The following is a 15,001-nucleotide window of genomic DNA, read 5'->3' as shown; positions in this document are numbered from 1 at the left end:
GAGCTGGTGCCAGCCCAGGTGTTTGCAGAGAGAGCAGTGCGTCAAGCCAGGCTCACAGGGTGGGCCCTGGGAAGATGGCACAGTGGCCAGTCCTACGACTATCCTGTCTTGTCTGCAGCAGCCACTGGTGTAGGAACAGGACAGACTCTGGGGCATTCCACAGGAGCAGGGGTAAGTGACACCTCCCCTCAAAGGCAGGTGATCCCTCTGCCCCCTGCAGAAACAGCCAAGCCCCAGTGCAGTTTTATAGGGAAGGAGATGTCCCCTTGTCTCCACACAGCCACAGCACCACATCTACCCAGCCAGGCTAGAACTGCTGCCTAGAAGAAAATCATCAGGCAATTCAGAAAAAGATAATCTTTAATTTATGAAATGGAGAATCATTCTCAAACTTGGTTAGAAGTTGCACAAATAACTTATGATTGAACCATTAAGAACCACAGCAGCCTCATGGCAGGAATGTCTTGGTCCAACACAGAAGGCAGCCATGTCCTGAGGCAAGATGGTAGGTTCGTGGGCTGAGACCCCAGAGGGAACCTGGCACTAAACAAAGAACATCCCTCAAAGTGCAATTCCAAATGCTGCCTGCCAAGCCCCCCTCCTGCAGCAGGCAGGCGAAGGCTTTGGCACATCCCTTCTGCCTGCCCCCAAACATCACAGGGATTGAGGAGTCACCTTGCCTCAGGGGCCCCTTTGGTGATTACCTGTCCCTCGACTCCCAGTCGAAACCAGGGAGACCAAAGCACCTGCTCTCCTTGTTCCCTGGCTTAGGGCTTGGGCACTGTTTCAAGTGCTGAGGAGCTGAGGTGTCTGCCCCTCGCCACCAGGGTGAAATCCCAACCCCATGATTGCCCAGTACTGTGTCAGACAGGCTCCAAAGAGGAATCGAAGGCACAAAGGCAACACCTGGTGTCTCCTCCAGGCTTGTGCTCTCCTGCAGGCTGCCTCACCAGGTCACCTGGGATGGCCCTGGGCAGGGAGGCACTTCCAGCAGCTGGATTAGGGGTTGGTTCCCTGACTTTGCCCAGAATGGGAGGGAGCTCATGGTACAGCTGGGCTGTGGAGAGGAGGGATCAATGGCATGCAATGGGATGATACAGCTCAAGGCTCTGAACTCAGTTCAGCCCACCACCTTTCCCAGGCCAGCAACAACACCCTCTACAAGGCCACAGAGGAGGGAACCTCATAAAACAGCACACTCAGCATCCTAGCTGTGCAGGATCTTGTTCTGGGAACAACAAATGCTTAAGAGTGGATTTGGTCCAAAAACCACAGCACTGTATGTGGGAGGGTTGTACCAGTTACTGGGAAAGGCCTTCAAGGTCCTCTCATCCCTGATCCTGTTTGGCAATCATTCCCTTGGTCACTTGGTCCCTCAGGAGCCTCCCACTCCACTCCCCAAGGCTGCAAGGCTCTAGCAAGGAAGAACTCCCTGTGCAGTTTCCTCCTGCTCAGCTAGAGAGGCTGTGGCTCCCCAGAGCCATGGCCAGGGCAGAGAAGTGCATTGGGGATGTGTCTGTTTCTAGCACCTGCAACCCAGCACCTACTTGCTGGAATGAGCAGCTCTCTGCTCCCTGGGACAGGCTGGAATAAAATGTTCTTGCTCCTGAGATTAAGTGATCTATCCCAGGCCCCTCACATGCTGAACTTCTCTGCCTTCCCCAGTGACCACCACCTGGAATGAGTAAACACTGGCATCACAGCATTTCACAGCTGAATGGTGAACATCAGGCTCTCTCAGCCCACCATCCCTGCCCTTTGCCTGCCCTCCAGCAGCACCCTGGGGGGCTCAGGCACCCTTAGATTGTTTTGATATCTGGCGCTTGGCCTTGTGTCAGGCTCTGCCGCTGAGCCTTCACCATCTGCAGCCGCTTCCCGTGCAGGCTGAACTGTGACCAGCTGAGGAGCTGCAGCAGCGCACACGTGATGGGCACGAAGACGAGGAGGTAAAAGCAGCCCTGGCGAAGAGTTGGCTCCAAGGCCGCAGCAGACTCCAGCTTTGGCTGGGCACTCACCACGTTGTTTAGGGGGTTGCGCTGGAAGATGTCGTAGCCTGGTGTCAGAGAAGAGTGTGAGAATGGGGACAGTCGAGATGGACCTCTGCCCATTCTCTTTGAGTGACTGGCCGTGGAGAGGCAGAGACCGGGCACAGGTTAGCAACTAAAGAGCCCTCTGCACCCACCCAGGGCACAGGACACTGAACTCACAGGTCTACCCTGTCCTGCTCTGCTGCTTTCCCCAGGAGCATCCTTACCTGTGTACGCACAAAGCAGCCAGGTGCCGATCAGAGGGGCAAAGGTCTGGCCTGGCTTGGTGACCAGAGCCACCATCCCAAAGAGCAGGGCTGAGGCTGCCTGCTTCCTACGGTTCAGGACTAGATCCTCATCCACCAAGTCAGTGACCACCAGGTTGAGTAACTTACAGGTCCCTTCTGTGAACACGCGGTTGCTGCAGAACAACAGGCAAAGTACTGAATAGGGGTACCAAGAAATGACAGGAAAACGTGACAGATCAGAAAAAATGGCAAGGGTGAGAAAGGTTTCCCCACACTTGAAATAAGAATTTCAGAAACCCTGGTTACAGGAGAGGAACGCCACTATCAATCAGCCTTTGTACCCTGCAGTGACACCTCGGATCAGTCCTGACCTGTCACACAGACAGGCTTGGGGACAGGACACACTGGGCCTGTGGCTCACAGGCAGCTGCAGCACACACCGAGGGCTGCAGAGGAGGAGATGAGCACTAAGCAGCTGGCAAAGGCAGCTGCAGGCTGCCAGCAGCCCTGCTGGTCTATGACCTCCTGAGTATCACTGCCTTCCTTGCTCTGCAGTGGGACAGCCTGTGAATTCTGCAGGGACCCTGTCCCCTGTTCCCTGCCTTCCACTCCTCTCCTTAAAACACGGACAACTCATTTTGCTTCCCAGGAGGCAGAGGGCAGGGGAAGTGACCACTGCTTGCCTACCTGGCAATGAAGATGCAGAGCAGATACACCTGATCAGGTCCTGCCAGGAGCATGACAACACTCAGAGCCAGCTTCAGGAAGAAGAGTCCTCGCACCACAGCGTAAACCCCACAGCGGCGGCAGAGCGACAGGAAGTAGAGGTTGTTGAGATGGGGGGCAATGTAGGAAACACCTGAGCAGAGAGAGAGGCACAAACAGCTAGATGGAGTTTCAGTTTCCACCATGCCCCCAGACACGACACTGAGAAAGACAGCAAAGTTGGCTACTGCCAGCAGAACAATACAGAGTAGCTCCCCTGCACATACAGAAGGCTGCAGCAGATTTATTCCATGGCTTTGTGGCACAGCACACACTTTCCTACAGAGGGAGACCTTCTTCCATCAACCTCATGGACAGGAAGGAGGAAAAGACTTGCCCAGTGTCATGCAGAGGCTTTGACTCAGCTCTGGAGCAGAAATAAGAGGGATAGGACTGCCTGACCGGACCTGGCCTGCACAGAACCCTCCCAGGGTAACTCTAGGACCAATGCCCACATATCTGTGGCATCTTGGAAATGGTCCACATGCTGCAGAAGGGATAAAATTCAGGGCTGTGTTCTCTGCTGCATCCTGGGAACACTATCTGCAGTCTCTAGTGCTCAGAGCAATACCTCTCTGGAGTCTGGTGTCCAGCACACCAGGCTTGTCCTTACTAGAAAAGCCTCCAAGTTAGTTCTGTGGCCAGGGAGGAAAACTCAGAGGTCCCAGGGAAGCATGTGGGGTGCGTGCATGTGTGAATTTCACAGCCCAGAGTCCTGCATGTGAGCGCACCTCTACCCAGATGGAGTTTGGGAAGAGCAAACCCAGACTCAGGCCAGGTCTTACCTAACTCACCTGCTCCCCCCAGTCCCACCTGAGACTCACCGAGCAGGAAGGATCCAGTAGAGACAGAGATCTGGTCTGACAGCAGGTGCTCCAGGAACAGAGGGAAGAAGTTGCTGTTAAAATGGCAGTGAAAAACCTGTGAAGGCAGCATGCAGACGAGCTGGTCAGCAGGAACAGCAGTGAGAAAGAACAGAAAAAGCTAACAGCCCTCTGGGCGCTGTTGTCCTAGGAGCCCCATGCCAGGGAATCATGCAGGATGGGCCTGGAGTACTTCAGCAGAGCAAGACCTTGGCTGTGGCATTTCTGACACTGCTGGCTGAGATTGGAAAGCTGCAATGCCATCAGCCATGCCCACTGCGTGCCCGGGGTCAGCCCCACTGCCCAGCTGTACAACACAGTGCTTCTGGGACAGACAGGGCCAGCAGATGACAGCAGTGACCACGAGGCTTTGGGGGAGACAGTGGCATGGCAGAAGGGAGGAGGCAGCTGGCAGGTAGACATTGGTAAGGCAGCGAGGCTTGAACACAAAGATGCAGACCAGCATCAAGAGCCTGCCTGAGGGGAACTGAGGGATCCCCAGGGAGCCATGATTCCAGCACACAAAGCTGGGCAGGCTGCTGGCATTTGGTAGTAATCACTGAAGAGGATGAAGAACAGAAATGGTAAAAGCCAGTTGGGAGGTGGATCCAGCTGGACAGTGAGAAGAGTGACGTGAGCCTCAGGAAAACGGAAAGGGAAAGGAGACTGTGCTGATAGCCATGCCAGCAAACAGCACTCCTGAACTCATCCCTTCTGTGAGCCAAGCCCTGGGCTTCTGCACCCCATATGGGCTGCACAGAGCTCAGTCAGCCCCCATAACCCAGCCTACGCTGCAGAGAGAGGAAGAAGCATCCCACAGCTTGCTCAGGAAATATCCTTGGTCACAAGCAGGGAGAGTGGCTACCAGCTGCTGAATCAGCCAGCATGTGCAGGAGGCTCCAAGAGCAAGTGGGTGCTGGAAACATCTTTGCCCTTCCTGGGGAACTCACATACTGCTGAATCACCATCTCAAACAGCCAGAGCCAGCGCTCACCCTCTGAATTGCAGTGTGTCACTTCTGTGCCTACCTGGATGAGATTCATGCAGACAAACCAGAGGAAGTTGCGATGCCGGGAGAGCTGCTGGAGATACTCTGCCAGGGTGATCCTCTTCTCCTGGGGGACGGAACGTTTCTCAATGTACAGCCTAAAGAAAAAGGAGGGATAAAAAGCAACCATAAATCCCTCACAGCAAGCAGGACAGAGTCCCCAGCTCTCCCCGTGTAGATGCAGAGCTGTCTCTCCTCAGCTCCCATCCCAACCTTTTGTCTTCCTGGACCAATCAAAACAGTGGAGTCTACAACAGTGATTGCTTAATGCTAGTAAGAAGCACAGGCAACACGTGTTGCAACAAAGAACATCTGTCTTAACACAAAATTCACATTTCTGTCCATAAATGCATTCTCATCTTATTAGCCATTCCACTACACATATGTTCCTCTTCCAGGTCCCTGCAGTCAGCTCACCTGGCAGATCTCATCAGGATCTGCTGCTACTGCAGCATAATGCTGGCAGCTTATAACAAGAGATGACAAGTGAGGCAGCCCAAGGAAGGAGCTGAACAGGGAAAATCAGCTTGGTGTGGCCTACCAACAGCTCAGCCACTATCAGGCAGCTGAAGTGAATAACAGGGTGAGACATTCACTTGTCCAACTCTGTAGGGCATGGGCAGTAATGTGGTCTCACGCTCAAGCAGGAATGCTTTCATAAGCTGGTTCTGACATTTTACCACTCACAGGCCTCACTGGGTGCTCTAGACATGAACTCATTTAATGTTCCAAACACTGGATGGCCATACAGGGGGTCAGGCCTCTGCCTCCAGTTTGGACTAGGGGTGACACAAGACAGTTTTCTTCTGTTTTCAGAGGAGCCAGTGTGACAGCTGATCCTGAAAACTGTATCAATAGACAAGAATCTATGCCAGGCCTTTGTCCCTGCTGAGAATTGGTGACCCTTACTCTTTTAGGGTTGATTCCTGGTCCCATTTTGCCTTCCCATCAGCCTGAAACCGCTGGCGGAGCAGCTGCGTGGACAGGGTGAAACCAGCAATGGAGCAGAGGGCCAGCAGGACGCAAAATATGCGAAAGGAAAAGAAGTCCTCCTTGTTCCACACTGCATAGGACATGAAGACAGACAGGGAGCTTATGGCACTGAAGAGGGAGCAGTAGAAGTTGAGGCTAGTCCTGTCTTTTGCTGAAACAGCCAGGTCTGCAAGCAAGGCATTGTGATGGAGGTCGACCATGGTGAGAAAGCTGTCGTACATGCAAAGGCAAAGGAGGAACTGCAAACCAGGATGAGCCCAGGCAACCCAGAAAGCCAGGAAAGAAATGGCAAAGAGGGGGCCATTGTGGCTTAGTGCTCTGAGCCTCTTCAGAACTACTTCAGGAGAGGAAATCTCTGCTCCTGCCCTGCAACAGAAGAAGAAAAAAAATTTAGGTACCTGGACAAAATCCTGCATGATCACATATTCCTCCTCTCCAAGGAAGTCATGTAAGTGGCATACACACAAATACAGCTTTTGCTCAAGTAACAACCACCCCCATCAGGTACCTTCTCACCTAATGGTGAATATACTGAAAATATGGGTTTAAGAAGGCCAAAAGAAAAGAGATTTTTTTTTTTCTCCAGAGCATTTCTCTCCCTGACAATGCTATACTGTCTGCACTTTGCACAATGTAAATGATTTTCATGAGTTTTTACTAGTTGCAGGAAGCCACGCCACAATTTTCATTAAAATGTTGACGTAAATACATGAGAAATGCTAATGGCCAACAATACAGAGCTGTCTTGCCTCAGCTCCCATCCTAGAGAGTTTGGGAACAACTGATATGAGGCATTCCATGTGGAAATAACTATACTTTCCCCCCTTGTGCCTCCCAAACCATGTACAGATACTCTCTAACACCCCATTAAGAGGCTTGCTCATACATCAGGGACTCAAGATTTTAGATGCCCACATTTTAGGTTCTGCACCACTCATGACTGTTAAAGGTTAGGGTCAGATCCACCCAATAGGTGTGTGACTTTCTCTGTACAGTCAAGTACTGAAACAACATTCATGAGCACTGAGCTTCAAAGATGCCACGAAAAGGAGGTATTTAAGAGTTCCATGCCCAATAAATCATTCCCATGCCATCATTTTAAAGGTGCCAATTTGACATCATCTTCCCCAGAGACTAAACAACTTCCCAGACTCTTGTGAAAGAGAACTTCACTTACTGCTGCGTGCTAAGGAACACTCGGTCACTCAGCCAGCCAAACAGAGGGTCATTGAGGCTGTTCCAGATCAGAAACACTGTCTGGGAAAGAAAACAGGATAGTGAAACAAACCACAGGACAGCTCAGTTCTGTCACCAAAGCAAGAAGTGCTGAGCTGGCACACTGAGCCACCAGCAGGAACTGTCCCAGCACACCTTCCCTGCCACATCACCATTGTAGGATGCCCCTGTTTGGGGCAGTGAAGCCACTGGCAGTGAAGCCACTGGTTTTCACTGCCTGTGAAACACCCCAACGTCCCCAGAGGAAAGGCAGTCTTAAGAACTCTCTGCATTTTCTATCCCTGCTTGTTCTATTTTTATGTAAGTGGGAAAAACTGAAAAGCCTAAGTTAGCACGTGGAAGGCTCCCTTGCTCCCTCTCCAAAAGGGAACACTGCTGTTATAACTAACAGTTTTCATATTTCTAGCAAGGAGCAATCTTGGTTTCAGAGTTTCCTACTTAAGAGCACAGAAGCCTATGGAAAAAAACTAACCTCTCCTATCCAAAAGGACAGTTTATCAATCTTGTAAACAGAGACGAAGGTGTCCACATAGTACAGGAGGAACACGTTGTGCAAAATGGAAACAAAGAGCGACAGAGACCCGTAGATCACTGCAGTGGGCAAATGGAAAACACAAGCCAGCAGTCGCAGCCCCATTTTGGTGCAGTCAGTATTCAGCTCCTTTGATCACCTCCATTTCAGGTGAGATGTCTTCTCCCAACACCTACTACATCTTTGCTGGGGCCAATCCATTGTTGCTCCTGCAGGAGAGAAAAAAATAAATAAAATAAAACAAAACCAGGTTAATTTTCTTAAATGAAGTAGAAGTTGAATCAAGTTCATTGGTAAATCTTTGTCTGCAGAAATCAGAATTCATATTGCTTTGAGGAGCTGTTCCAAAGTGGATTGGAGGGGATTTAAGAGACTAGAAGCTGTCTGCTGCACTAAAGCTGTTTCATTAAGCTGAAGCCAGGCTGTGGGCTCCTGGGGGTATGACTGTCTCCTCCTGAGCAGCCTGCCCTGTCCTTTACCCTGTAATGTTCTTTGTTATCCAGCAAGTAGACAATTAATCCAGCTCTTTAAAGGCAAGGTCACAGGAGGAATCAAGCTAGATAGCTGCAAACAAAAGCAGGCTTCAGAAAACACACCTAGTCACTGGTATTTTTAGGTACTAATGTAAATTTTTACCCAAATAAAAATGACAACAGCTGTGATGTAACCTCACACGTGCACACCGCTTTCCCCAAGCAGTCACAGCTGACTGCACCTGGGCTGGCTCAGACAGGAGTTATTTATGGCGAGCAGTGCTGCTGCTTTGTGGCATGAAGAGACACAACCAGAACACGACTGCAGCAGGCATGCTGCCGCCATGCAATAAAAGTGACCATAAGTGCCTTAGCAGCTGTCCAGCTTGTCTTGGAGTGGCCTAAATCTTAGGACCATAGTCTGAAATAAAGATGCTTTGGCTGGACAGCAATATACACAGAAATAAAACACATGGACACAGCAGCCTCAGACCAGAACAAGACGCTGTATGTTCACAAGGGGCTGAATGTGAGAGGAGGATTCCCCACACCTGCACTGACTGGAGCTCATGGCCAGGGGGTGGGGCCAGAAATGTTCTCTTGTGCTTTTCAGGCTGAGCCCTCTCTCACACTAAGTTGCTACAGACCAAAGGCACAAAACCACAAGGCACTTATGTGAGACACAAGGGTTTCTTAAATCAGTACAAGTCAGCTCCTCCAGCCCATGCCATCATAAGAAGCCCTTTTCACAGCACACACACACGAAGGGTGACAACAAGGTTGTTATCCTGGTGCTCTCAAAAGCAAGATAAGGGGCTGTGTGTCACTCCTGCTTCAGCCCTCCAGGGTCTGCATTCACTCAACTCAGACACATCGTGGGGGCTTGCAAGGTGGGATAAGACTGAACACATAAGAAATAGGAACCAACGCACCACACCAGCCTCTTGGGCTTGCAACACCAGCTGCAGCAAGTCTAAGCAGAAAATCAAGCAGAAGAATAAACGTCTGGGTATGAAACCTGATGAAACGCCAGTCCGGTTCAGCATTTCCCCGAAGCCATGAGTCTGACCACTTCTAGGCGAGATTAGAAAAGCAAAAATAACCATCTGTTCTGCCTAGGCCAAGGAATTCCTCATAACTAGCTCCGAAGGAGCAGGAACAGCACTTGTTCCAATCAATTATATCACTAGATTGAAAATGTATCTCGGCTCCACTCTCAGCCAAAGCACTAGACCTCAACTGGATCCAACTGCAGAGCCCTTGTGGAGCTCAGACACCATTCCGCATCCCTGCCAGGCCAAAACCCATGGCCAGATAAAAGGAAGACACTGCTTAGAAGGGAATTCAGCCTGACAATGAACCTTTATAGATGTAATTAAAGACAGACAAGCCTCAAGGGGAAACTTCATTTTGTATGGTCAAGAATTGGAAAGGAATCATGATATGTAAAGACAAAGGTTAAGAAGAAGGGAGAGTTAAGCCAACTGTCCCACAGGTAAGTTCTCTGTCTCTCACCAAGAGCCTTCTGTGGAGGACTGATTGAAGAGCAGATGAAGACATTACAGTGCTGGGCCCCCTCATGGAACTGTTGGGGACACAAGAACTGGGAACATTCACTGTAACTAGCAGGAAATCAGTTTAAAGCACACGAAAATATTTCTTTACCTGACAGGTAGTAAACACCTGACATTTGCTGCCAAAGGATATTAGTGAGCTGGGCAGCAGGTTCAAAGGATTAGACAAATTCATGGAAAACAGCTGTACACAAACAGCTACTAAAGGAAACAAGGCGGGGAAATCCGCCCCAGCAGCCCCAAGCCAGCTGTGCAGGCTGGGGGTGGACAAGTGGAAAGGCCACAGATGGTGCCCAGGCTCACATACTCTTCCCCTAAACAGCATCTCCTGCTGCCACCGTGGGGCAGGATGTGGGGAGAGACAGACCAACAATGTGATCCACTAGCGTGATTCTTATCCTGGGCTCGCCTTTGCTATCCAAAACCTGTTTGAAAGCAGAGCCCGCTCAAGCCTTGGTGTTAGTGCTGCACTTCACACTGTCCCCATCAAAGAGTGCTTCACTGAGCACATGTCGCACAAACCACAGCTGTTGAGCTTTCCAGAGACACCTCATTTTGTCATATATATGCTACAGCGCTGTTCAAAGAGAGTAAAGTTCCACTTTCTTTCCTTCTGCCCCCTCATCACTCCCTCACAGATGTGCAACCCCTCCAGCCAGCTGATATTTGCAAGTGATGTCACTTTTGCTAGTACAGCCATTAGGTCATTTGATAGATATTTTTCCCTCCCCATCTGCAAATGTGCAGTTAAGAAGAAACAAATCACAGTTCTCTGTAAAAAGCAGATTTTACTTCTACACCCAAAGCACTGTGTTATTTAAGCTTGCCACAGTGGTATTTTCATAACCTTTTCCTTAGGATGGAGAATTACTCATGGAGTATGTCAGAACTTTTCAACATGAGGCTGTAAGAAGTAATGGGAAAAGGAGCTGCAGGAGGGAATAGCTATCATTCATTGACGCTGAACTTCTAACACAGTCATAAAGCAACAAGCTCATAAATTAGAAAGCAATGAGTCTTTATTTGAGAAACTTCCTCCTCTGCATTTGACATCTGGCTCCTGCCAGTGACGTCCACAGATCTTATCTTCCTGAGGAGGATGTTGGAACACTGGCTACCAGGAAAGCACTGCTTTTGTTTGAGAGTGCTGGCATACAGCTGTGTCTGGAACACACCACAGCTTGGGGCTCACACATCTGCTCTAACTTCCTAGCCAGCTCACAGCTGGATTCACGAGTCCTCGTGTCCCATGGTGATTCAGCAATGCTTTGGCCTTACAACAAGGCTGAGCTCCAGCCTTCCACAGCTGAAGCCACTTGTACTGAGCCAGCAGCAGAGCCATACATGCGAATCTTGGCTCAAGCCAGCCTGTTAAGCAGGGCCAGATGATTTTTATGTGCTGAAATTGCTACTCAGCAACCTGAAACAGCCATCTGCAGACCTGACCACAGTATCAGGATGACTCTTGTATTCATTCTCCCCTGTGTGGGTAATGCAGGCTGGAATATCCCAAATAATAATTCAGGATATGTCTATGCTTGCTTGAGCTGCCACTACACCGCCTCTGCTGCATATTCTGGGTTTTGAGGGGGTTACTAACAGAGGGCCAAATACACCAGCTCTGTATCTCTGCAACTGCCACACAAAAAGTCCACCCAGCAGCTGGAAAAACCACCTGAGAGAAAACCCTATTTACAGACATTTGTCACAGCCAGACAGGACCGGGCTGCTGGCAGTCTAGCCCCATTCACAGGGAAGCTGGGCTGGAGCGGCACCTGTGAAAGAGCTGATGTCCTGTGACCTGTCCCAGCAAAATGCCTGGTGCTGGGCACATCAATTCCTCCCAGACCCTGCAAGTGACAGCCATGGATGTCTTCGTCTGGTCAGGCTTATCCATCAGTGATGAGCCCATTTTGGGAGCACAGACCAGGTTCTGCACACTCCTTCCCTCCCACGCATGGTACCCCAGGACAGCTCCACAACACAAGGCATCTCAGAGGGTCCTCAGCTCATGAAGCTACTTGGATTTTGGGAGAACTCTGTCAGTAAAATGAGAAATCCCTCCACAGAGGTATTTGAATGAATGAAATCAAAAGAGCCCCCACTTAAAAAAATCCCTGTCAAAATCCTATTTCTATCCCAGGAAAGCTCCTTCCTAGATACACACTCCACAAAATTTAGCCTCCTCTGACTAAACTTTGATCTTGTGCACCGTTTCAGAGGTGAATATAGATCCAAAGCTCTCAGTTTCTCCACTCCATACTTCTTCTAAAATCCTAACACCCTTGGATAATCCACTTAGTAACAAGGACTCTGGAGGGAACACTAAACAGAGTCCTGTGTGAAACATGAACAAACACCCCAACAGCAGGCTCCCAGCAGCCTGGTATCTGAAGGGTGAAGCAATGAAACCTTTGAAACCACCTGGATCAGGCACAGAAACACGACTGCAAGAGGCTATGAGGGTGTTTCCCAGTACTGTTTACCAATTCAACAATCACCGATGACCGTGTACTATGAGGTAAAGTAATACCCTTCTTATTAAAAGCAGTCATGTGCTTCCATCGAGTGCTTCCATCACTCCTGCTGAGTTCATACATGCAAACAACTGCCACACAGACAATTAACACCTTGAACCAGCTGGTAGCTTCCATGGAGCTGTACTCCAGCTGAGCAATCTTGTTCAATCAGATGTCATTCCCTAACAAGAAAACAAGGCTTGTCAATAGAGATAACTGGGCAGATCTCATAGCCTTGGAACTTGGTGAGGCTTTTATCTTAACAACACGTGATGTCCCGTGTCTAAACAACTCAATGTTTTACAGTGTAAAGGAGGAGTGTTAGATGTATTTAAAAAATTGTTCTCCATTATTTGCTGTCAATATAAGCGCTAATCCTGTAGAGGACCTCACAGCACTAGGATGGGAACCATTGCCAGGTAACTCTGGCCTCAAATTACAAATCTAGAAGTAAATATGAAATCATCATTGAATACAACCCCCAGGAGTTGGTTCAAAGGAGCTGAGATTACTGCACAGATACTGCCTGTTCTTTATTAGGACTTAACAGGAAGCACCAGGTGAGAAGCAACTTTTACCACTCTGGCAAGTGCAGCCACCAGGAGTTTCTGCCACACATCTTCCCGGGGACACGGAGTCTCTTCACCCGTACAAACATCCCAAAGCCACCGTCCCCCCGCAGGGCCCCAGCCGCCGCCACGAGGCCACACGCCACTGACTGAAGGGCTGGAAGAAGCCCAGCTGCCGAGGCCACCAGGGATCTCTGGGGCGTTTATGGCTGGAAAGCACAGCACTGGGTCACCAACTGCAGCCGCTGACGTCCCACGTGCAGGACAGGAGCACAGGGAGCCAGGCAATGCGTGCAGAGTCAGGCTGGAGATGGGGACACCGTGACTTTGGACGTGCCCAAGTAGCGCTGCCATCCCCTGTGCCCCATGCACAAGGGCCCTCCACGCTACAGGGAGGCCTGGCAGCCCCGGTAGAGGAAGGGGTGGCCGGGCAGGGCCAGTGCCATCCTTCCCTAGCGGGTTCTCCAGAGGCACTGCCACCCTTCCCTGGCGGGCTCTCCCGCAGGCTCCACGGCAGTGGTTGAAGCCTGCCAGGTGAGGGGAAGGTGTAACAGGGACACCAGAGACCCGCTGCACACTCCAGGAGAAGAGGGCAATGCCAGAGCCGCCTCTCCCTGCCAGGAGCCAAACCCCGACCGGCTACCAGGGCTAAGCCCCCTGCCCACGGGCACTGACACCAGAGTGCGAAGTCACCCCCCAGCCCAAAGTAGGATCGCCCACGATAATGAAGGGAAGTACCCGCCAGGGCTCTACCACTGCAGGGAAGGGGGAACCCCCCACCCTGCAAAGGCGGCCCACTAGGGGGTAGTGTCTCTCCCACCGTACCCGAACCACCTTATTACTGAGCGGAGAGGGGGCCCCCGCCCCACCACACTACAGGCAGGGAGACAAACCGGGGCCAGCGATAAGGCGGGAGAGACGCTCGGCGCCTCCTACCTGCGTCCGGTACCGGCGCTCCCCCGCCGCTCCGCGGTCGCACGGCACAGTCGCGCATGCGCACCCCCCCAGCCCCGCCCCGCGGCCATTTTGCGTCCTGGCAAGTGAAGCCGCCGGCACCTCCCGGCAGCCATCGCGCGTGAGGGCACCCGGGTCCCTTATTTGCATAGCCCCGCCCCCACCCGCAGGAGCCTCTCTGGCCGGGGGACGGCGCCTTCTCTATGGTCCGTCCGCCCGTCGCCATGGAAACGCAGCCGGGCGGGGGACGCAAGCGCTTAGAGTCAGGGGAATCGTGGAATCATCCAGGAATCGGCGATGGTGGACAAGATCTTCAAGTTCATCCAGTCCACGCGCCAGCCCAGCGCCACCACTGTTACCCCCAAGCCACTAAACCATATCACCCAGTGCCAGATCCACTTGAAAACCCCCAGGGATGGCAACTCCACCAGCCGGGCAACCAATTCCAATGCCTGATAACTCGAACAGTGAAACAAAAATTTTCTCATATTTAATCTGAATCTCCACTGTCCCAGCTTGAGGCCATTTCTTATGTCCCTCTCACCGCAGGCACGCAGAAAAGACCTGCCCCCACCATCACAGCCTGCTGTCAGGGGCTGTCAAGAGCGGTGACGTCCCCCCTGAGCCTCCTCTTCTCCAAGGAGCGTGAGCCAAGCTGCACAATGACACAGTGGAAACAAAAAAATATACATGGCTGCTTGGGCAGGTGGGGCAGTAATCCAGCAAATATCCTGGCTGTGGTCTTACTAATCAACTACTTACATTTCTCTCCCACGAATAATTTCCATTCATCCTGTGTACTTCAGAAACTACGGACTATCATTGTCCATTACCATTTAAGATCTCTCCGTGGGCCTTTCTCTCAAAGAAGCAGCTCCTGTGTTCAGCATATGGATCACCTTCCATCTCTCACTGCAACAGTTGCTCCCATTCCGCCGTTCTCAAATTTCACCAGGGGAAATTTCACCACGAAAAATTGAGGCAAAAGCCAATTGCCATGTACAGAGAGATATTACGGCACCCTATTACTTTCCAATGTTTTTGCACATTAGACTTACTGGTAGCTTCTGAAGCAGGTCATTTTTATAAATTCCTAGAAGCCAGGCAACTAATTGTAATCAACATGGTTTGTAATTAAAGAGTGATTTGTAGGTATTTAGCCTCAGCTATTGAGATCACGTGCAGCAGAACAAGGCATAG

At 50.9% G+C, this 15,001-nt stretch overlaps 1 protein-coding gene across 2 annotated transcripts; it reads right to left on the bottom strand.

Moving 5' to 3' along the window:
* Nucleotides 1-342: 342 nt before the first annotated feature.
* MFSD13A (major facilitator superfamily domain containing 13A) lies at nt 343-13,860 on the bottom strand. 2 transcript variants are annotated; one of them, XM_042019208.1, is made up of 9 exons: nt 13,784-13,860; nt 7,653-7,921; nt 7,122-7,201; nt 5,861-6,310; nt 4,932-5,049; nt 3,865-3,961; nt 2,963-3,134; nt 2,255-2,448; nt 343-2,053 (listed from the first exon to the last, which is right to left on the bottom strand). In XM_042019208.1, exons 2-9 carry the CDS (start codon nt 7,815-7,817, stop codon nt 1,800-1,802), a joined length of 1,530 nt encoding a protein of 509 aa, XP_041875142.1. In that variant the 5' UTR covers nt 7,818-7,921; nt 13,784-13,860; the 3' UTR covers nt 343-1,799. The 2 variants fall into 2 exon arrangements, with proteins under 2 accessions (XP_041875142.1, XP_041875141.1); XM_042019207.1 differs by lacking the exon at nt 13,784-13,860 and adding an exon at nt 8,192-8,215.
* Nucleotides 13,861-15,001: the final 1,141 nt, after the last annotated feature.

The sequence above is a fragment of the Corvus kubaryi genome, unplaced genomic scaffold (genome assembly GCF_017639235.1).
Source record: "Corvus kubaryi isolate FWS band 111438036 unplaced genomic scaffold, C.kubaryi_AGA036_p1.0 138, whole genome shotgun sequence".
In the NCBI taxonomy this organism is placed as follows: Eukaryota; Metazoa; Chordata; class Aves; order Passeriformes; family Corvidae; genus Corvus; species Corvus kubaryi.
The sequence above is the reverse complement of the archived record's forward strand: the minus strand, read 5'-3'. Positions and strand labels throughout refer to the sequence as shown.